The sequence below is a fragment of the Saccopteryx bilineata genome, chromosome 3 (assembly GCF_036850765.1).
Source record: "Saccopteryx bilineata isolate mSacBil1 chromosome 3, mSacBil1_pri_phased_curated, whole genome shotgun sequence".
NCBI lineage: Eukaryota > Metazoa > Chordata > Mammalia > Chiroptera > Emballonuridae > Saccopteryx > Saccopteryx bilineata.
Genome location: NC_089492.1, coordinates 190,840,296 through 190,863,445, shown reverse-complemented (window position 1 = coordinate 190,863,445; position 23,150 = coordinate 190,840,296). Strand labels below are relative to the sequence as shown.

At 46.0% G+C, this 23,150-nt stretch overlaps 1 protein-coding gene across 10 annotated transcripts in view; it reads right to left on the bottom strand.

Moving 5' to 3' along the window:
• Nucleotides 1-23,150, bottom strand: part of RREB1 (ras responsive element binding protein 1) — a 144,126-nt gene that overhangs the window by 29,063 nt on the left and 91,913 nt on the right. For 9 of the 10 annotated variants that reach the window (XM_066268432.1, XM_066268430.1, XM_066268439.1 and 6 more), the window contains 2 exons: nt 11,572-11,716; nt 10,905-11,041 (listed from right to left, as the gene is read on the bottom strand). In XM_066268432.1, coding sequence (XP_066124529.1) covers nt 10,905-11,041; nt 11,572-11,716 — 282 coding nt within the window. Of the gene's footprint in view, nt 1-10,904; nt 11,042-11,571; nt 11,717-17,349; nt 17,371-23,150 lie in introns of those variants that run through there. The other variant, XM_066268438.1, reaches the window with a different exon arrangement.

The following is a 23,150-nucleotide window of genomic DNA, read 5'->3' as shown; positions in this document are numbered from 1 at the left end:
ATAAAATAAAGTTAGCCCTGGCTGGGTAGCTTGGTTGGTTGGAGTGTGGTCCTGATATACCAAGGTTGAGGGTTCGATCCCCAGTCAGGGCACATATAAGAATCAACCAATGGCCTGACCTGTGGTGGCCCAGTGGATAAAGCGTCGACCTGGAAATGCTGAGGTCGCTGGTTTGAAACCTTGGGCTTGCCTGGTCAAGGCACATATGGGAGTTGATGCTTCCAGTTCCTCCCCCCCTTCTCTCTCTCTGTCTCTCCTCTCTCTCTGTCTCTCCCTCCCCTCTCTAAAATGAAAAAAAAAAAAGAATCAACCAATGAATACATAAATAAGTGAAATAACAATTGATTACTCTCTCTTTCATCCTTCCTTTCTCTCTAAAAATTAATAAATTAAAAAAAATTTTAATAAATAAAACTTAATGAAATTATAGCAAATGGTTATAAGTATTACTGAAACAAACAGGTTGGGAAGAAATACTGACTTGTGGTAGCATTCGAGTCAACTGCCGAAGGTGAGCGGTGGGCCTGAGAGGGGCTGTGAGCTCTGCGGACTGGACACCTCCTCATGATTAATACATTTCAAAGCATGTATTCCATATCTATTTGTTGTTTAACTAAGAAATATATGTGTGCATTATGTATGATATGTATTTATATACACATATTTTTGAACATAGATATGCTCCTGTATGTACCCTGACTGGGGATCGAACCGGCAACTTCTGTGCTTCGGGACGAAGCTCTAACCAACTAAGCCATCCAGTCAGGGCTTATCTACACATATATGTGCATGAACATATAATATGCCAGACACATTATAAAATATAAGAACAGAAAAATTTAAAAGGTGAGATAAAGTCCTAGGTTTTGAACACCCTCCACTTTTAAAGACTATTTTGCATTAGTGCCTACCCTACTGCCATGAATATTCAGTTTGAAGGCAACTTAAGTAGGTTTTATTAAAAAGACAAATACCTATCTTAATAAGGCAATCAGAATTTGCTGCACTTCTATAGTAGCAACAAATTTTTAATAAGATTTTTAATTACGTGTCTCCCTCTTCCTCTATTATCTTATTCAGTTTATAATCCCTCCCATTTCTGGCTTCTAGGACAGAGGTTCACACATAGTAGGTAGTCAATGAACATATGGCAGAATAAACTAGTGCCAACCACAGCTCTGTGTACTTTGTGGAGGGCAGACATGGAGCTGTGAGGGGATGGGCCCAGGGGCTAGGCACATTGGGTGGGGAGGTTCAGATTGTGTGACCTTGCGGAATTTATTTCATCTACATTTTAGTTGTCTACTATGTAAAATTTCCCAAACATACCTGAGGTACCCTCAAAATCTTGTTAAACTAGAATCCAAGTAAGGAGAGGATAGGCCTAGGAGTCTATATGTGAACAAGCACACCAAGTGATTCAGTTAGGTGAGTTTGAAAAACAAAGAATAGTGAGAATTATGTTATAGGATCTTAAATCTATAAACACCTTAAGCAACAATGCTGCGAGAGCTCTCTCCTCTTCCTTCTCTAAGCCTTTGTTCTCTTTTTCATTTGTAATATGGGGATCTTGAGAGCTACTGTGAACAACAGATAACAAAATACTTGGAAAACTGCAAGGTGACAGTACAAACTTAACCATCATTTTATATTGCTAGGAACAACAACAAAAACCAGGAACAGCTTCTTTCCTACCAATCAGAGCAAACTGAAAATGCAGGAAAAATGGAATTTCAATTTCAAAAGCCTGTGTTCTTTCTTTTCACTCTCAAGAACTTCATAATTGTCTCTACTACTTCTGTTTAACCTTGAGACTCCGGGGGGGAAACGTGTGTTTCCCTGGTCAGCCCACTGTCCTAATTACAATACCTGCCTCCTCAGCACCCACAACACCTCCCGGCCACAGCTGGGGAGAGAAGCCCACACACAACTCAGAGCCTTCCAAAAACATTGAAACAAGGTTCTGGAACTACAACTTCACACCTCTGTTTTCATGGGATTTCAACCAAGGGGTTCCCATTTCACTTCTGAAAAGATATAGAATGTCATCTCACAAACAAGCTGTTTAAAAGTGGCAGATTAAAAAAAACGAGCTTTGAAACAGTAGCAGCTTGCAAGGCTGGTTGGAAGGAAGAAAGAACACCCACAGGAAACATTGCCTCTCCTCTCACACTCAGCACCTGCTGACAGACCTTAAAACCAGCACAGAAATCCACCGCCCAGGACCCTTGGATCTGCCTTTGTCAGCCAGAGACACCAATTCCACCAGCCCTCCCAAGGCCCCAGGAAGAATGCCCTCCAGCTTTGTTTCTAACCAGCTCTTCAAGGACAATGAAGGTCACTGCACATCTGTAAGTGATGAAGCTGCACGCAGAGCTGGCGCAGGCATGGTTCCTGGGGTGTCGGCTACCCTCACTTGGTTCTGTCAGTCTGCACTAAGTCCACAGCCATTGGTTAGGTGGTCTTCACAACTCTCCCTGGTCCCCTAACTGGGGGGATATCTCACAACTCTGCCAGGATTCGTGAACAGCGCAACTGCAAAATGTCGATAGAGTAGGACCACACTTGAGTCATAGGAGAGGGGGTGTTGTAGGAAGGGTTTCATTTTGCAAGTGATTTTGACGAGGGAACTTTTACAAACCTAAGAGGCTGTTCTCTGATTTCCTGGCAACAGAGATGGCCTGAAGTAAGAAACTGAGGGTAACTTTTCCAAAATGGAAACTAACTTCTCTTTCAGTAGGACAAATACATGTGGGAGAAATTGCATCAAGTTGTAGACTTTAAACAAGCTAAAAGAGCTCCATCAACTCTTCTACAAACAAAACTTGCTTCCCTTTTAAATTGTAAATGGAAAACAGGTTTCTTTAAAACAAACAAAAATTCATCACTGGAAAAACTGCAAAAGGACAACCTAAGTAAAGGTGAAATTCTGTATGAAACACAGAATGTGGGCATTCAGACCGTCCTTAACTTACAGAAAGGTGATCACCTGTATGCGAGCATGGGAACACCAATTCATTCTGCTCGCAGAAAGTGTTTCTGTACCCCTGGCAGTTCACAAAGGCCTATTTCACCTACACACACCACCTGAACTCCAGCAAATGTTAGCAACACTTCTATAAGAGAGAATGAAAACTTAATTTAAAATCCTGGAGATTTTAGCTCCCCCAACCCCCAACATGTGACACCCCAGCCTTGGCCCTGCCTGTCACAGGGCTGCTCTATCAAGGTGGTTCCTATGACTGGGACTGGGGATCTAGCAGTACTGTCAGGGGTGGGAGGAAAGGAGGAACTCCAGTTTCTGGGGCAGGCAGAGTTGAGCTCTCTTGAACAAGCAGAGGGGAAAGCAGCTGCCTGCAACTTATCTCCTCTCTCCCTTAGCTCTGTTTGTACCTTCACTGAAGGGCCGTGGGTAGGTGAAGCACATACAGGAGAAGGCTGAGGTGGGGGTCCCAGGGTAGGGAAGCGCCCCGGGGAAGCATGCAGTGGTAGGGATGAGCCAGCTTCCACTGTGGCCCCCAGTATGGCGGGACTGGGGGCTGCCAGCGCCGGAAGTTGGAGGGAGGCACCATGATCACAGAGAGTCTTCAACATATCCTTGAACCCTTCTTGTCCCTTTCTCTTTCGAAAATCAAACGGAACAAGCACACAGGCTTTGACCTTGACATTGGTCAGGCAAGAAAGAGCACTTTGTTAACACGTAAAGGACGCTGCAAGAACGGGAACGGCCCTGGTCCTGAAGCCACTGAGAGACCTAATCCAGCCGCTGGTGCTCCACTTCTGCCTCTGGCTGCCACAGCTGGCAAGGTGAGGGCCGGAGCAAGCGGTGCTGACAGCCCAAGGAAATACTCCCTCTGTTAGCCCACGGCTTGTCCTTCCAATTCTCAAAGGACTTTACTGCAAAGAAATGATGTTAGTGCTCATAGCCAGAACTACGACTAGTCTTAAAAAAAAAAAAAAGTTAAAAATATACATTCATTGAAATGAGAACTGATGTACCACAGCTCGCCTAAATGAGGCAGGGCACCATTATGTTTGTTCTTTTTCTTCTCTTTTTTCCCTAAGAAAACTGTGCAATTCTGGGCTGGGGTAGAAATGCAGTGACAGGTGTGCTGTTACGGTGTGGTGCGGGCAGTCTGTGTGAGGGGTGAGGGAACCGGAAGCCCTAAGTAGAGCCAGCAGTTCTGACAGCTCCCAGTTAGAACTCACATGGATTTATCAGGAATAACTGCCACCAGTCAAGGTAGCAGGACTGATAACAACAGCTTCTAAACAATCTGCCCCAAGTACTCAAACAGGCCAGGAGCATGTATAAACATCAAAGATTAAGTGTCAGGCCTGAGGGCAAATTTATCAGCAATGGGATTTACAGAAATGAAAAATAAGGGAATCAAAAATCTTTTTCTTCCCTTTTTTAAATAAACCTTGTGGCCAAACAGTTTTGGGGTTAGCTCCTCCCAGTAAGTGCTACAATGACATTTTATTTATTTAATTCTCCAAAAAAGATGAAAACCCTGAAGTCAACAAAAAGCTTCCCAGCAGCCCAAAGCAAGACGCCTGGGCACCTGACTTTTATATCACTCTATCAGGTACACCATCAAGGAGGAATATAAAAAAATTTTCCCTATGCTAAACGTATTTTCAAAAGAATACTTTGGCAAATTTCAAACATCAGGAAACACATTTCCTTAGACTCTCAGGTTTCCCCAACAATCTAAGAAAAATGATGTGCAGTTCTATTATTTAAAGGTATCACGGTGTCAAGTCCCTTCAAGTTTTTAAATATCTGGTTTTCAACAGGTGGATTACAAAATTTGGTTGTTAGGACTCAAACCAAATTTAAATAACCACTCAGTTTTCCCAATCTTTACAAAAGCAAAGCTTGAGAAAAAGCAGCTCTTTATAACAATAAAGACTAAAGAACAACCTACTTTTATGTTCTTTGTCAAGTAAATAGTCCCCAGGAGAAGACTCCTCAATATTGCAATGGAGCACCTGAAGAGTGGCACAAAACCATAATTGTAAATGTTGCATGGTTTAAAATATTAAAAAGGACACATTCTAAATAATGGTATCGGAAGTGAAATGTTCACTCAGCATCTGTTATAATTCGAGCACTGTGGATCTCCCCTTTCCCCTCACAATAATCCTGAAATCCATTTCGCAAATGGGGAAACTGAGTTGCAATTAGCCCAAGGCCACAGAGCTGCGAGGCAACTAGGATGAGTCATGGTTAAGTCCTCCCTGCTATCCTGCTATACATCTGTTCAGATGAAAGTCATCTGCAGATGCCAAGCTCTTTCCACGACCCACACCACATTCCTGATGCCTGGACACCGGACAGTCTCAGAACCAACACTCCGAGCAGCCAGGAGGCCCAGCCTGTTATCAGAACCTGTAAAACACCTTGCTAAGTAAGAGAGCTGCTGTTCACCCTGGCCAATTCCCGCAGACACTGGATTTCTTGCTTATTACAGTGTTTTAATCAAGAGACTGACATTCCTTTTTAAAAGGGATTTCATGCTTTGCTTTTCCTGCTCTGTCTTCAGAGGCAAGAAGGGCTAAGTGCTAACCACCTCTCCTCAGACATTCCTCTCCCCTTGAGCCCACCCTCCCCTTCAGTCCTGTCTCAGCTGAGAACTGACATCCAACAGCTGCACTAATCTCTCTCACAGTTGCCGGGAGCAACAGTGCCAGCCCTGTGACAGGGCCCAGGGCCCAGGGCCCAGGCCAGCAGTGGGTGGCAGCCTGCCCTCCCCACCCACGGAATCCGCGGGCTGCTCACGGTGTCCCTGCGCCCTACTCAGCCAAACCAGTGTGCTGTGATGTCCAGGCAGATCCAGGGCTGGGGTGAACCTGGAAGCTGGTGGCTGTCCCCATCTGGCAAAGGCTGAGTAACAGAGAGGATCCTTGGGCAGGGTGGAGAGGGGGCACTTGTAACAAAGGTATGTCCAGCTTCTGGGCTGGCTGAGAAGGAGGGAAGAAAAGGGAAGTATCCTCCCCGACACCCTCAGCCACCTCGTTGTTTTAAATCAGTGTCTACCTGGACAAGCCTCAGACCCAAGACTCAAATATAAGCTAATGACAAATACTGTCATACCCTTTCCCTATTTTTAGAATGGCATTTAACAAGTGTGGGACCAACGCCATATGCATCAGTCTGAGGGTCTTCCTTAGGTGTATGTGTGTGTGGGTTGAATGCTCTCTGGACAACCTGAGACTCCCAAAGAATGAAGGTTCTGGCACCTGTCTGCACAGCCAACCCATCCTCCACGCCTGCAGCAGTATTTACCCTCCCTGCACAGCCATGCCTGCCAGAGCCCTTTGGGTTCCCCATACTAATCCTGACAGATTTAAGGGTACTGCCTTCAAATCTGGCATTACCTCACAGACGGTCAAGATCCAAGATCCCTAATTCAGTCAAATGGAGGAGACCTCCCCCAGGGGAGGTGCAGGGACTGCTGCCACGAGGAATGTCAGACGCCGAGGGAAGCTTCACCACCGTGGGATCAGGCTCCCTCTGTTTGAACACCAGGCACTGTGACCACACCCCACCCCTGGGTCTGATTCTAACACTGCTATTTTTTTTCTCAAGTCTGACACAAAATAAGCACTCAATCATGTGCTGAAATGACTTAAAAAACCATCACCTGATCTCCTTCGATCAAGAAACCATGTAAAACTACACAATAACATTTGTTAAATTTTGTCCCCCGCTGCAGCTGCACTGCCATGGTGACCACCCAGCTGTCACCGTCTCGGCCCAACAAGACCAGGGACCTCTAAAGGGAAGCTGCTGCCTTGGTACCCTCCCCACCACAGGTGGGACCTGTTCCGGACCCGCACCTGCGAGGTGGGCTGCAGAACACTTGAAACAGGCCCGTTCAAGCTGAGACAAGCTGTGCTCACACCACAGCCCCACAGTGAGTGCATAAGAAGTAAAACATGTCACTGACCATTTTTATATTGAACCTATGTTGACATATTTCGGACATACTGGTATAATCAACAAAGCATAAACAATTTCATGTTTCTTTTTATTTTTTAAAATGTGGCTACTAGAAAATTTAAAATGACACATGGGGCTCTCATCCTACTGTGCTGGCCAGCACTGATCTGTACTTCCCTTCCAGCAAACTCTATTTACAGTAGTGTACAGTCTGTTACTCTGTGCTGTTCTGACAACCAAGCAGGACACTCAACCTGCTGAGACATCCTCACACAGGGATGTCCTTCTGGCATCCACCTGCTCACTGAATACTCTCATCCATCACCTCTGATTCCAAATGCCACATCTCAATAAACCCTGCACTTCTCCTTGTCAAAGGAACCAGACAGAGGGGCTAATACACTGCCTGTCGTCAGGGCCTGGGCAATGACTGACAAGAGCCAGCATTGCTGAGTGGCTCCGTGTCTTCCTGTTGTTCTACGCAGACACTTCGTTAATTTGAAACACAGCGGAACAGAGGACAACAGCCTCAGCGTTTATACCGAGTTTAGATTTCCAACACTTTTTATTAAGGAACAATGGGCATCTTGCCAGTTTTGGGGGCTGGGGGTAAGGGCAGGAGAGAAGAGAAGCCAACAGCTGTTTTGAATTATAAACTTTCTGTCTAAACTGGTAGCATCTATCCCACGGTGGCTCTGCTGCGCTTGGGGTTTGCAAATGGAGTTGGTGCCTATTTTAGCTCTGGGTTAACAAGCAGTTTCTCCCACCAGCTACTGTCACAGTTCACTGCCTGGCTGGGCCCTGCTGGCTCCCGCCTGCTCCCATGGTCTCCTCTGATAGCAGGCTATTATGTGGAAAGGCAGAGCAGTGAGGAGGAAAAGGAAATTAAACTATGTTCTATAATCAACCCCTTTTGGTTTCCAAACACAACTGCCACCCCATCTAGCAACAGCCACTAGATGGGGTGGCCCAGTCATCCCCAACAATGGGAGCAAGGTGACCCCTTCTTATGGCCACTGCCAGGCTCTGTGGGCACAGCATCCAGGGGCTCCAATGAGAGGGAGGGCTGCCAGGAAGGGCGGCACCCCTGCCAGGCTACAAAACTTCAAAAAAAAAAAAAAAGTATGCGCATTACTACCAAGTAGGCAAGGAAAACAGGCAGGACTGGAGGTTCAACATCATAGCCCACTGGTGGCCCCGGCAGCCTTGGAGTCACAGCGAGTGAATTACCCACCAAACCATGCAGAACAGAATCAGCAACGTCCAGTGTGATCCCCGTCTCTGGTGTCTTGGAGCAGTAAGCCAAGCCTGTCCCGGTAGAAGCTGCTTCCAGAGGCTCAACTGCAGGAACACCCACACCCTCGTGTAGACTGGCATTTGAGAAGGGGACACCTGATCGCTCTCCACCACTGCTCACACTGTGCTGTGCAGGCTCCAGCCACCCAGAAATCTCTATGGAGAGTCAAGTTATTTTCCCTGTAGGTGAGAAAGATCTTGAAGGGGGTGGGCGGGTAGTTTTTCATGATATCTGAGCACAGCATAAAGCATGATGTGAAATAAAACACAGGAAGGAACTCAGAGCCTTTGCAGTGACGGGCGTCAGAGGTCCTATGGGCTATTCTTGCCTCCGCACGACTCGTCACATGAGGCTCATCTGGTAACTTCGTCTGTTTGCTCAGGTCCTCACTCTAGAACACAGTTCAGTTTTCATCACCCACCACAAGCCCACATCCTGGCGATGCTGTGCATGTTAATGAAAATATGAAGTCAAGTTCCTGAATCTCTCAGAACTACAGAGACTAAAAGAAAGGGCCCAATGCTTTGTCTCTGTGGACAAAGGACAACTGTTAAGAGACAAGTTTCAGCCTGACCGGTGGTGGCACCACAGCTAGTGTTGACCTGGGATGCTGAGATCCCAGATTCGAAATCTTGACGTCACCAACTTGAGCACAGGTCCCTGACTTGAGTGTGTGATCATCAACATGACCCCATGGTTGCTGGCTTGAGCCCAAAGGTCACTGACTTAAAGCCCAAGATCTCTGTGTTGAGCAAGGGAGTCAGTGGCTTGGCTTGAGTACCCTGGTAAAGGCACCTATGAGAAGCAATCAATGAACCACTAAAGCAGCGGGGTCACTGTGGGTCACGACCCTGGCGGGGGTCGAACGACCAAAACACAGGGGTCGCCTAAAGCAATGAGAATATATAATGCACATCAGGTATTTACATTCTGAATCATAACTGTAGCAAAATTACAGTTATGAAGTAGCCACCAAAATTATTTTTTGGTTTGGGGTCACCGCAACATGAGGAACTGTATTGCGGGGTCACGGCATTAGAAAGGTTGAGAACCACTGTACTAAAGCTACGGGCCTGACCTGTGGTGGCGCAGTGGATAAAGCGTCCACCTGGAACACTGAGGACGCCAGTTTGAAACCCCGGGCTGCCTGGTCAAGGCACATATGGGAGTTGATGCTTTCTGCTCCTCCCCCTTCCCTCTCTTCTTATCTCTCTAAAAATGAATAAATAAAATCTTAAAAAATAAATGTTTGATTAAAAAAAGTTATGTAACTACGAGTTGCAACTTCTTATTTCTCTCTCCCCCCACCCCAAAAAAGAGAGAGAGGGGGAGAGAGAGAGAAGTTTTAGCATCACAGAATTTGAGGTCTGAAAGGGAACACAGGGATCATCTGGTCCAGCTCTCCTTCCAGGTGCCGACGCAGCTGATCGAGTTCCTCTGTGAGCAGAAACAGGACCAGGATCGAGGGGTCCTGACAAACAGCCTGCACCCCTCCCACGCAGCAGGCAGCTTCCTACGAGGGGCGACTTACATAAAAACATTTCACAGCACTCCAACTGCTCAGCAGCTCCAACTCTTCACAAACCCTTTCCCCTTAATGGAAAACTGTCAAGTGAATGTGATTAGGATAATGCTGTCTGTCACGGCTTTGGGTTACACCGCACAGTTAGATTTTCCCCTAACACACAAGTCTTCAGCTTGCTCAGACCTTTCCACTTCTAAGTCACAACCAAACACGTGTCTTCAGGAAGGAAATCTGGTCCACATATTGGTTATCACATGCCCAGATATCCAGATTTCTACACTCCCATGTACACGCCTGCTTCTGCCCTGGGTGACACTGGCAGACATGTGACTTTCTAGCCTCACCCTGCACCACAGACTCCCTGATGGGGCCGCTTTCTTGTCAATGCTCAATAACTACGGCAGCTGTGGCAATGGTGTATGAAAAGGTACCAGGCCTGTCTGCTCACCAATAACACAGGGCTTTCTGCCTGACGAAGATCTTCTTAGAGAAGTAGGAAATAAAGCTGAGTCCTCAGCCCTCTAAATTCCAAATTCTGCTGGAAAGTCATATTACCATCATGCTTTCTGCACAGGAAGGTTGGAGATCAGAAACACTCAAGCCAGCAGAGACCTACAATTGAGGCTGGCCCAGTGGAACAAATCGCCTATCACTGTCTTTCTGTGACAAGATTCTCTTTAGATGAAAAGTCTTGCACAGAGTAGAACTTGTGTTCTGTGCTCCCAGTCCTGATATGCCCTTCCTGTCCTTACCACACACTCTGGCACAGCTAACAACCATTAGGGTTGCACCACCTTCTGGGAAGACAGCATGTCTGCTGCCCGATACCCAGTGAGAGGAGACTCCCCATGCAAGCAGCTCACAGTGACTGCTCCTTGGGCTTCACCAGGAGCAAAGGAAGCAGGATAAACTTCAGTGAACACACACCCTGTGGCTATAGCCACCGTCTTTCTCACACCTTTCAGCCTGAATTCATACACTATTCTTAATGGCCTTACTAATGTCCTCATATCCAAGTAAATCATTTCATCCCAGTATGTAGTAATGAGAAAAAAAAGGTTTGTCATCTGCCAGGACAACAGGAAGTGGAGGAGAGCATTGCAGAATGCAGGCATATCCACCCTTTTTCCTACCTTAGTGGGTTATCAGAGTGGGTCTCCATGTGGGTCTCCAGTCCATACTTGCAAGCAAACTCCTTGAAGCATACTGGGCAGTGAAACACTTCATCAGCCTTCTTCTCCAAGTCACCTGACTGCCCGTCTTCTACCATCTTAGGGGAAAGGAAAAAGGGAATTCACGAGGGAGGCTTCCCACATGGGTTTACTTTCAGAAAGAAGCCAATACTCAATTCAAAGGTTACTTGAAAGGAAAAGGATGTCACTTTCCTAGGTACTTAAGATACTACTGGCTGGCTCTTTCTTCATTCAATGAACACTCACTAAGTATACCATCTATCCACCCACGCACCCTCAACCCACTCATCCACTCAACAAATATCTACAGAGCACCAATGAAAGAGTGAGGATAAGAGTCCCTAACACAAATAATGCTCCTAGTTTAGCTAGGGAAAAAGCAGAGGAGAAATGGAACAAACTCTTCATTTTATCAGGGGCTCAGGAAGGGGGCTGGAAGCATGCAAGTGTTCTTTTCTGTAGACACCTTACAAACCAGTGCAGAAAGACACAGGTCAGAGGGTAAGCGTGGTGTCTGTCAGGTCCCCAGCCTGCAAAAGTAAAGACTGGGGGTGTTTCTACCATGAGTCCTGTGGTCAGGCACATGTGGGCTGGGAGCAGAAAGGACCTTTTTTGCAGGCGCTAGGTCTTCTTTTTCCGACTCAGCATCGTGACTCAGTTTCCTTTTGGAGGACAGTCGCCTACGCTTCAGTGGGGATGGAGGGGCTGCGGCTGCAGCACTGCCAGGGTCCTTCTCATGGATCTTCATGTGTCTGGAGAGAACACATACACACAATGTGATTTAGCAAAAAACTGAGTGACTGAGCAAAAATCTTTAAAATGTTTCGTATTAAAACTTTTTTTTTTTTTTTTGCATTTTTCTGAAGCTGGAAACAGGGAGAGACAGTCAGACAGACTCCCACATGTGCCCGACCGGGATCCACCCGGCACGCCCACCATGGGGCCATGCTCTGCCCACCAGGGGGCGATGCTCTGCCCATCCTGCATGTTGCGACCAGAGCCACTCTAGCGCCTGAGGCAGAGGCCACAGAGCCATCCCCAGCACCTGGGTCATCTTTGCTCCAATGGAGCCTTGGCTGCGGGAGGGGAAGAGAGAGACAGAGAGGAAGGCGTGGTGGAGGGGTGGAGAAGCAAATGGGCGCTTCTCCTGTGTGCCCTGGCTGGGAATCGAACCCAGGTCCTCTGCACGCTAGGCCGACGCTCTACCGCTGAGCCAACCGGCCAGGGCCAAACTTTTTTTATATTTTATATTTAGGTGTTGGTAAATTTTCTTAAGACACGAAGTATACTTTATACAGTGATTTCTCTCTTTTTAAAAGCTATACTTTTCCGTGAACCTTCTTAAATCTCCTACAATTGCTATCCAAAAAAATGTTGCTTAATACCCTGCTGTCTGTTGGGAGACAAACATTCATGACCTTCACTGCACTAGTGAGACGAAAACAAACTATGTGATGACCTGCGACTCTTATTCAGGTAAAATGTACTATTTTAGGACACATAATTCTACAGAATAAACAATTTCCAGATACCACTAGCACATAAACCAAGTAATCACTCTGTATTTGCCCCGAGAGACCATCCCTCCACATCTCTTCTGCCTTCTGAAGGATGTTCGGGGTCAAATCTGAGAAGTGCTGACAGAGAAAATATCTCAGGTGCTTATTAAGACTTGAAAGCCTTTCCATGTTGTTCAAGGTATTGTATGAATTAACAGCTCATTAGTGGGGACAATAAAACTAGTAAGTTACATGTTGCAACCCTGACATCTATGAGACTAGGAATATACATATAAGAAAGTATTATGTTTATATACTGTATATGTATATACATATTGTAATAATTTTATGGGTTCCAAAAAGTTTTATGGATACCCGATTTAAAATGACCTAACTTTACCAAGTTCTAAAACAAATATTCAAAGACCAAGGTCCCAAGACCAATAGAGTAAGAAAAAATGGCATTACAGAAAGATAGTCAGTCTCAATTTCCTTGCTTTGTGACATATAAGGTTTAGTTTTCCTAATGACAATCATCACTGCCATCATCCTCTATGATGATTGGGGTTAAACTGTGCCAGATTTCAGAGTGTAGCCAAAGCTTTTTATAAATAACTCTTTCACAGGATTACCGTACCAGAGAAGCTCTTAGGAATGGGAAAAACAGTCAAATTTTCATAAAGTATCTTGTCTCATGTGTAAAAAGAAGTTCAGCTTACTTCCTGCGATGGACGAAAAGGTGCAGTAACAGCGCAGGCTCTTGGGACAGAGCAAAGAGTGCCCTCCCTCATATACCAGCCCCAGGACACCTGTGAGCCCTCTTTTCTGAGCATGGGGAGGTTCAGATGCTGACTGCTATTGTTTGGGATCTATAGACACACTCTAGAAGATGAACGGATCCCCACATTGGCCTTTGCCCAAAGAGCACCAGCCCAGCCACACTGGGGCAGGTGACAGGTGGCCAAACCTTTGAGGAAATAGGCCTCAGAGGAGGAGGCTCAGGCCAAACCTCTGTCCTCTCAAAGGGAACCAATATGGAGAAGTCCCAGCCAGAGAGAACGGAGAGGAACTCCAACTATGTGCCCACAGCCACACAACTCCTTGCTTAGATTATTAGGAAAGGGTGCTTTATTATTAGTTCTGGGCCACCTAACGCCTTGGGATAATGAATGAAAACAATGGGATAATGGAGGGGAAAAAAGAAAGGCTGGCAAGTTTCTTCCGACATTATCATATTGGCACACTCCAGCTTTAGAAATGTAAAAAAAAAATTTTTTCATGGCATCTAAGATTCGATGAAGTATGACTATACTAAGGGATGCAAATTAGTACCAAACCAACCTTTTCAATAAAAAACTCAAAATTAATTTAAAAAAAAAGAATACTGCCCTGGCCAGTTGGCTCAGTGGTAGAGCATTAGCACGGCATGTGTCCCTGATTTCTGATCAGGGACACAGGAGAAGTGCCCCTCTGGTTCTCCATTCCTTTCCCTCTCACTTCTCTCTCTCTCTCTCTCTCTCTCTCTCTCTTTCTCTCTCTCCTTCTCCTCCTCCTCCTCCTCCTCCTGCTCACCTCCGGCAGCCATGGCTCAACTGGAATGAATTGGCCCCAGGTGATGAGGATGGCTCCATGGCCTCCACCTCAGGTGCCAAGAAGAGCTTGGTTGCTGAGCAACAGAGCAACACCCCAGATGATCAGAGCATCACCCCCTAGTGGGCTTCCCGGGTGGTCCCCGGTCAGGGTATATGCAGGAGTCTGTCTCTGCCTCCCCTCCTCTCACTAAAAAAAACACACACCAAAAACCCTTTTCAACAGTCGACGCAGATGAACACGAGGCTACTGTAACCTGAGAGAATATCAGAAATCAGATTGACAACCGTCAGCAGTACACTAGCTCATGTCAAGCTGCAGCTTTTCTATCCTATGATACTATTTATAAAATGATGCTTTACCATCTAGGTCTTGGGATTTCTGACAAGTTGTTTTCACAGAGAGAAGAAGAGGATGGACTTGAGTGAGCACTTGCTGAGGATCTGGGGGGGACTTTACACAAATTGTTTCTATTCTGCACCAGAGGCTGCTGAGGTGTGGGAAGGCCGACACACTCAGGGATTCTCAGTGAGAATGGACGGACCTTGCTGGTGTGCTGACTCCAAAGTCCATGTTTTTCCTCCAAATTGCCTCCAAAGGCCAAGCCTTTGGATCTGTGTTCTGGATCATAGGTTGCAATCTTAGCACTCAAACCTGGACCTGAACACTTTGTTTCCGAGTAACTATGGCCCAAGTCCTAGCAATTGATAGCAAACACTAACAAAATTTCAACAGTAAGTGAAGGGTCAAAGGTCAGGCAGTATGTTCCCACCTCCAGTCCTGCCTCTGTCTTATCCTGAAAAACTGGGACTGCCCTTGAACTGCATCCCTGTCAAAGACAGGGACAACAGACCAGATCAATGCAGTCCTGAGGGGCTGGTGGCAAGTATGAAGTTGTTGAACACATCAACCCACTCCAGATTTCTGACTGAGCCCAGCTGAAGTCCCAGGTTTGAAGTTCTAGTGATACTCCATTCTAGGGTTAAATCTCTGGTTGCTGGCCAAGACACAGTGTTCCTAATCTGTCCTTTCAGCTTCGTGGTAACCAACAGCTGTAGGCTCATTTAAGAACTTAATTCAGTCGATAGTTAAGCTGCCTGGGTTGGGAGCTCCAACCATTTCTGGAGTTGGTTGTGATCTGTGGTTAGCAATACTCCCCACCTCAATTCCTACACTTCTTCCCAGACCTCTGATAGCAGGAGTGGCAATGCTATCTGTCTGTTTCTCCCTGAACCCTCCCAGGAAGGGGGGCCAAGTCACCATGAGGAGTCTTTCCCTCAGAACATAGCCAAAACAGGGAGAAGGGCTGGTGGGGAAGAGATAATTCTATTTCTCTTCTTTGGAAGGCTTGGGGCTATTTTTCTCTCAAGTTTTACTTCCAGGGCTAATTCACCTAATTCTATGTGCCCTAAGAATCAATAAATTACAGCGAACCTCAGACCTGGAAGGGAGCGGAGATGCTATCCAACTTCCCACTCAGCACAGAAAATCCTCTCCACATTTTCTGGGTGTAAGCACACCAGAGAGATTGTCATTTAGTTCTGTTTGAATAGATCCAGCCACAAGGACTTCTCCATTGCCAACTATGCTGATTGTTAAAACCATCTTCCCCATGTTAAGTAAAAAATTCCATCCTTCCTTTACATATCTGTCCACAGGGGCAACCCAGAATCAGTCTATTCTCCTATATGGCAGCTCTTCTAAGGGTTTGGGATGATGACTGCCCTTCTCCTAAGCTTCCTGAAAATCTAAAAGCTCCCACTTTATCGGCCAGCTCCCCCAAGCTCTGCTCTCAAGTCTGCTAAGTTATACCAACCACTGCTAACCTTGGAATACTCTCGTTTGTGAATGTCCTTCATGAACTTGGATCAGAAGGGAATATCAATTTGGATGTGATCAGACAGTGAAAGTCAAAGGACTGGGACCTCCAGAGGCTGTGTAGACAGAACCAGGGTTTCCCTGTACGTATATAATAGCTACACTGCACCTAAAAGCCCGTGATTTCTTCATTCAAACTGCTCTCATGCCACGTCTCTCCATTCTGCACCTGAACAGTTCATATCTTTTCACACTTTACAGATTGGCACGGATAAGATATTCATAATGCTGGTGTCATGAAGTAGACCTCTCATTCTCTGCCCTAGCCCCTGAGTAACACATAGTAGGTGGTCAATAAATATCTGCCAAAATGGCCGAATAAATGAATGAGTTAAGTCCTTGTTGAATCACTGGGTGGAGGGATGATGGTACCCCTGCAGCATCACTGTGACATACATAGTTGTACAACACACAAAACACCTTATAATTTACTTCACTAGGATTCAGTGTTAGCAAACTTGACATGAGACTAGAGTACAGTGTTATAATGGAGAGACCTTACTGAAAAACACCCCAAATATGAACACTGGGGACACATGCTTATATTTTCTCTGTTGGAATTAATCTGTGTTCATGCATTTGAAACTATACCTACTACATTCATAGTAGAGAGAAGTTCATGTATACTCAAAGTAAGCACCTGCTTTTTTGCATAAAATTCTAGTATTTTCTTTTGGAGGCATGTCACTTCAATAGCAGAAATCCTGCCATACTGTGGTCTAAGGAAGGAATTTTATCAGAACTCCTTTAAGAGTGAAGGGAAGTTTTCTCTCATTCATCATACCCAGAGGACTATGTTGGAAGAGTTTTTATAGTAATGAGGTGTTTTTATAGTAATGAACTAAAACAAGTATTACAGATGTTTAATAAAAAAGCCTAAAGCTGAGTCTATTTTAGCACCGACAGGAGCCTCTTTCGAATTTTGAGATGGATGCTGATTTTCAACTCAAAGTTTTCCTTCCATGAATAGAATCACGTATTTTCTAAATTGTGAAAAGATCCATTGTAGCTAGGGTGGGCTGTCTCCAAGAATAAGGAATATATCAGAGCTGAACCAAACATCTTGTACAAGAGCTGAATGCCAATCCAGTAACTCAGAGGGTACAGACCCATTTCTAAAGCACATCCCTCCATTTCTCCCTGAATACCCTTGTTTCAAGTTCTAAATACAGGAACTTTAGGTATGTAAACCTGTGGATTTGGAAAGAGAGGTAAATTCTTAACCACTCAAGCACTGGCTTGCTCTGAGAAGCAGGTAGGCATTGGGATGGATGAGAAAAGTACACTTGGCTCAGAAGACGGTATAAGAGATGAATCACACAACAGCAAAGATGTCCTGGCCAGTGTCCAAGCTCGAGACTGGTCAGAAGCTACGTCCCGCTTCTACTGTCTAGTAACCAAGGAGACCCCCAGGTTACCTAGGCGACCTCAGCTTCAGTTTTCACATCTGTAAGATGCCCCAGAAGAATACTCCCAGTCTCCAAAGCACTGTTTTCCAAACTGCAGTCCTCTGCCCAGCAACCTCAGCATCACCGCGGATCCTATTACAAATGCAAATTCTCAGGCCTGACTTCATGCTGTGGGTTTCCACAAGCCCTCAGATAAGGTGTGTGAGTCACTGGATGACAGGGGAATTCCAACCCTTCATACTGTTCATGGATCTGGTTAACCTTCTGACCAAGATACTGACATATTTTGGATGTAAAGATTAACCCTCTTCAGGTTCACTAGCAATCCCTGTACAAGTTTACCAGGTATAAACACGTAACAAAAAAATGTTGGGAAGTTTAACATTCATAAAATTATTTTGGGGGTAAAACCCTTTGGAAAATTCTCAACAAATTTAAAGAATCATGTAGTAGAAGGTGTCCTCAAAAAAAGTCCCATTCTTTCAGTGCTCCCATATCTTAATTTATGCATGGTCAAAGCTCGAGTGAGATCTAGCCACTTCCAATATTTGCTAACTTTCCAGTCTTAATTTCCTTGTAGATTTTATTAATCTAGGAGCTGAATTAGCTGATCCCGAGTGAACGGCATTATAAGGAAGGTCACTCTTTTGGGACACAGGACACAAACTGTACATAAATAATGCCAGCACCACTTAGCAACACCAAACTGAAGTCAACAGGTTCGAAACAGGATTTTATAGCCAGATTACAGATACATCCCCACTCCTGCCCGCACCCTGTGTGAGCTTTGCTTTCTCAACAAAGCCGTGTGATAGCCAGAGAGAATGAGGAGAATTAGGAGCATCACAGCTCTACAACCTATGTTAAGGGCCAAAGAAAAGCAAGCCTCCAGAAAGATCAGTGCATGTTTCTGTAACAAGATGTTTATGGTAGGTGGCTATGAGTGACATCTGTAATGCCAACTAAGTCCTATGCTACCAAATGAGGGGGTGAGGAGTCCAGATGGAAGTGCATGGGGGAACAGGGAGAGGGTGGCAAGGCATCAACTAAGGCATTCCCAGGGAGGCCCCACCTGTGAGCTCAAAGGCACCTTCTAGTAATTCGGGTGTTGTTCAGGTTCAGTCATGCTTATCCAGAAGGCAGGTCACACCAGTTGTGCCCAGGTGCGGAGGGAGGTTAGACAATGGTGTATAAAACAACCCTGATGACCAAGGAGACAGCACTCTCAGAAAGATCTAGAAATTAGCCTAGCATGAAGTGCCAACCACAGGGAGGCATTTCTGCCGTCTGCAGACTGCTGTGGGAATGCATTCACCAGGCTGCTCCCCAGGCTCTCAGGGTGCACTTGGGGAAATGTGTGGATGCTGTGCCCAGCCCCACACGAGCCAGTGGGAGTCCCCGTCTTCTGGCATTGGCAATGTCACCAGCACAGGCTAGGACAAAGGAAAGATCTGTACCTCAGTCCTAATATTCAAGTTCACTCCTGTTGCCTCTGCCTCTGCTCAAGGGCAAGAGATGAGGGAGGTGTCTAAAAGACCACATCCCACGTGTCGCCTTGTTGATGGCAGCTGGACACCTTGGTGGTGCTGCACATGGAAACTGTATAAAAAGTTAAGGGATCTTAATTCAAAGTAGGGGTGTGCTGGAGGTTCAGTCTCACTATCTCCACCACTCCTCAGCCCAGGGCTGCCCTCCAGTCCCGACTCAGCGATGCAGTTCTAGTGGGACCCCCACGTCTGCTCTCCTGTCTCCTTTGCTATGATGAGAAGGCATTTCTTCTCCATCTTGGTTTCATGCAAGACCCTGGTACAAACACTACTTCTTAGATGCAAAGAGCTGGGAGGATGATGTCTGAAGAGTGTTCTTCCCCCAGTGTTCCCAATCTCCCAGCCATCCTACAGGCAGGAGAGGCAGCTGCACTCCCTTCCCCACTTCCATGTGGACACCAGAAGCCGCTGACCTCAGAACAGAACCCAGACAGTGTTTTCCAGTTACTGTCTCCTTAGAAAACAGAGGGCCCTTCATGCTTGTTCTGAAGCTCTTTCCTCCTTTCCTGCTTTCAAACTCAGCACCGGAGAGCCTGGCAGGTGGCCCATGTCAATAAATATCAATCTTTAAAGAGTCTTGATTCTAGACCCTGTTCTCAACTCCCATGACTTCAGATCAGTACATCCAAAACGTTCTTGTACTGTTTTTCCTTTATTCTCTTCAGTTTTGCTAAAATAAAGTTTTATCTGTTACAACACACTTCATACACTGTTTGGCTCCCTGGACATGTTGAATTTCTATAGAAAATCACCAATTCTTAAAAAAACAAGGCCCTGGCCGGTTGGCTCAGCGGTAGAGCCCAGATCTAGCGTGTGAAAACCCTGGGTTTGATTCCTGGCCAGGGCACAGGAGAGGTGCCCCTTTGCTTCTCCACCCTTACCCCCCCTCCTCTCTATCTATCTCTTCCTCTCCCACAGCCAAGGCTCACATTGGAGCAAAGTCGGCCCGGGCACTGAGGATGGCTCCATGGCCTCTGCCTCAGGCGCTAGAATGGCTCCAATTGCAGCGGAGCAGTGCCTCAGAGGGGCAGAGCATCGCCCCCTAGTGGGCATGCCGGGTAGATCCCAGTTGGGTGCATGCAGGAGTCTGTCTGACTGCCTCCCTCCTCACTCTGCTTCTCACTTTGAAAAAATACAAAAAAACAAAAGACCTCAGAGGTAGGATGAGTTGACCTCCATGTCACCCAAAGAGAACTCTCTCATGCGTGCAGAGTTGAAAATGGCTTGCTTGGACCTTCCCTCTGTTAATGTAGAGAAGTAAGTAGAGTTACCACTTCCCCTTAGATATGTCTGGGCAACTGCTATGTTGGAATGGACTCTCCTTCCCCAGGCCATACTCCCTCCACTTCTTTAATTGTCCCATACAGCCAGGGGTCCTACTCCCATACTCAGAGCTGGCCCCGTAGCAGGACTCTGGTGCCTATGGTCCCAGGTGCTGAAGCCCATCTGAAGTTGATATTCCCAAAGCCATTAACCACAAGGGAGAATGCCCTTCTGTTGCAAAGAGCTAAATAAAAACAAAAACAAAAAAACTCAGTTAAGCCAACCTGTAAGTGTAAGCTGCATGGCAGAATGGAAATGCTCCAGTCACTGAAACCTCTTCTCACTTCTGCCCTGAGGGAGTCAGCGTTAGCTTTCTCAAGATGGCAGACACTCTAGTTCTTCACATCCTCTCTCTTCTTGCAGAGGAGGAAGAGATGATTATCACCACAGTGAGTGGTGCCAAGTCACGGTGTGCTACTCCTCAGCTGCTTCCAAAAGAGGAACAAGTAACGCTCATGCTGGGTCCCTCTCCTTTGACATGACCTGCCGCCACCGAGGGTGATGGACAGGGTGGGTGGCGGGAGCCGAAAGGAGTGCAGAGAAGAGGAAAGTCACCACGACTATGAGGACACCATATCATATTACTTAGAGGCTGTGAGAAAAAGCTGAGAAGGAACAGGGCACCAAAATCAGTTCATCTCTGGGGAACAAATAATGAAAATAAATCCAAAGAAATGTCCCTCTGGTTGAATAGCTCAGTTGGTTAGAGCACTGTCCCAATATGTAAAAGTTGCCAGTTCAGTCCGCCGTCAGGGCACATGCAGAAACAGATAAATGTTTCTCTCTCTCTCTCTCTCTCTCTAAAATCAATCAATAAATTAAAAAAAACAAAGAGAAATGTCACCTTTGAGAACCAACTGGGCCATAGAGCCCTGCTTGACTGTAGCCGTGCAGTCACCATTTAGCTAACATGGGGTCAGAGTGGGCCCCAGTGGCCTGCTTGCACAGGTGACTTCACATGACGGGCTGCAAGGAGGAGCACGCCGTCCTGTCAGCAGGAGCCTATGGAGGGAAGGAACTGGGGAGAAGGGGGACAAGAGTTGCTTCTGATCTTAGCTGAACCCCATAACATGGCAGACCTCAGTTTCCCCACCTGTAGAACTAGAACAATCCTTTTGGGTTAAGTTATAAGAAGCATGAAGACTTAAGTGCTGACACCACATACTAATGAACCCTTGTGCCCCTGAATCTCTGGTTTATGGAAACACACAATCTCTCCCCACTGAAGGCTAATAAGTTCTCTAACCACCCAGGGTCTTGCAGAACACAGAGGTTGTAGAGGAGGAGGGCCCACGGGCACAACACTCACACCTGAGGGGAGGTGAGCAGGACCCAATGTGCTACATACACTTCTGTGCAGCTGGTTCACTTCTTAGGAGAGGGCTAGGGGCAGATTTTGTCACTGATCACCATCCTTAACAAATCAGAGAAAACACTGACAGTGAGTGGGCACGTTTAGATGTTTGCTAGCACCAGCTTGTTCAGCCCAAACAGGTTGGACAGGTTGAATACTTAAACAAAGGCTGAAAAATGCAAGGCATAAAGCAGGACGTGCTGTGGTGGGACTGTGGCCAGCACCTGCGGGTTCAGGACTAATAAATACAACGCCAGTGACTGGGCTCGCTCTCTTCCTCGTCTTCCTCCTCTCTACCTTAGTTCTTTCGTATAAGAGCACTGAACTGGACTCACGCTCAGGATCTGCTCGAAGTTCTCAGGCCAGCAGAGTGGCGTGGTGGGCAAGGAGACTGGGCACTGGAGAGCAGTGGCCAGCTCTCCGCACCGCCTCCTACCCCCAGCAAACGCATACCTTCCCTTAGCTGACCTAATTTCTAGCTCTCACAAATGCCAGGCTGTTCAAGTGTGGGCAAGCAGAGGTGCTCCAGACTGCGATGCCATTCATCACACTTACCTGCTGCAGTTGAGCTTAGAATTATTTCAATAAGGTATGTCAAAGCAACCATAGTGCCAGCATGTGAAAACATTAAAAAAAATTTTTGTGTCTGCTGAATCTCCCAAAACGCCCCCCCCCCCAAAAAAAAACTAATAGACAAACACTACCTCTGCCAAAACAGAAGAAAACCCAAGTCACAAACATCACCATCTAGTTGGCCAAATGAGAATAAACTGTGTAATTATGAAGCAGATCATAAACCTGAGAATCATTTCAGGATGAAAAAGGCTTCACCGGCATCCCAAGCTTGGGCAGTTTTATGAAATATCTCTGGCTCGTAACTGTCCTCCAGAGAAAAAGCAGGATCAAAGTGAGCACATTTTTCAAATATCCTTTAAAAAAATAAACTATTCTGATTGTTAAGAAATACTGGAAAAGAAAAAAACAAAGTGGAAGGGGAAATGTTTTAGAGAATGTCAGCGAACACAAAAGAGGCTGCACAAGAGACTGCCCACTGAAATGGGTCAACTTCCAGCTCTGCTATTTTCTTATGCTCTTTTATCTTATTCGAATAAAAGTCTGTGGCAAATCACTCTGACCTGACCTAATCTTTAAGTTGAGGTAAAATTGACATTGTATTATGTTAGTTCCAGGTGTACAACCTTCATGACTTGCTATTTCCATTGACCTGTTCTTTTTCTTGGGGAACAGTGGTAGCTTCCTACTATGTGCAGATTTTAAAAATGTAATGAGCTCTGAAAGGGGCCACAGATGCTCATCTAATAGTATAAATGCTAGTCCACATGAAAAATGTAAAAACACCACAGAACAAGGATTCCCAAAAACAGTGTCTGAATAATAAAGATTTGCACAATTTGGTAAAGAAAATTTAGGTTTAAGACACACAGCTATTCTACAAAACACCATTCTCAGACTGTCGGATTCTTAGGACACAGCTTATGGTAGGTACCCTTATGGTTGAAGGCACACAGTCTATTTTCTTTTTTTATTAAGTGAAAGACGGGGAGGCAGAGGCAGACTCTCGCATG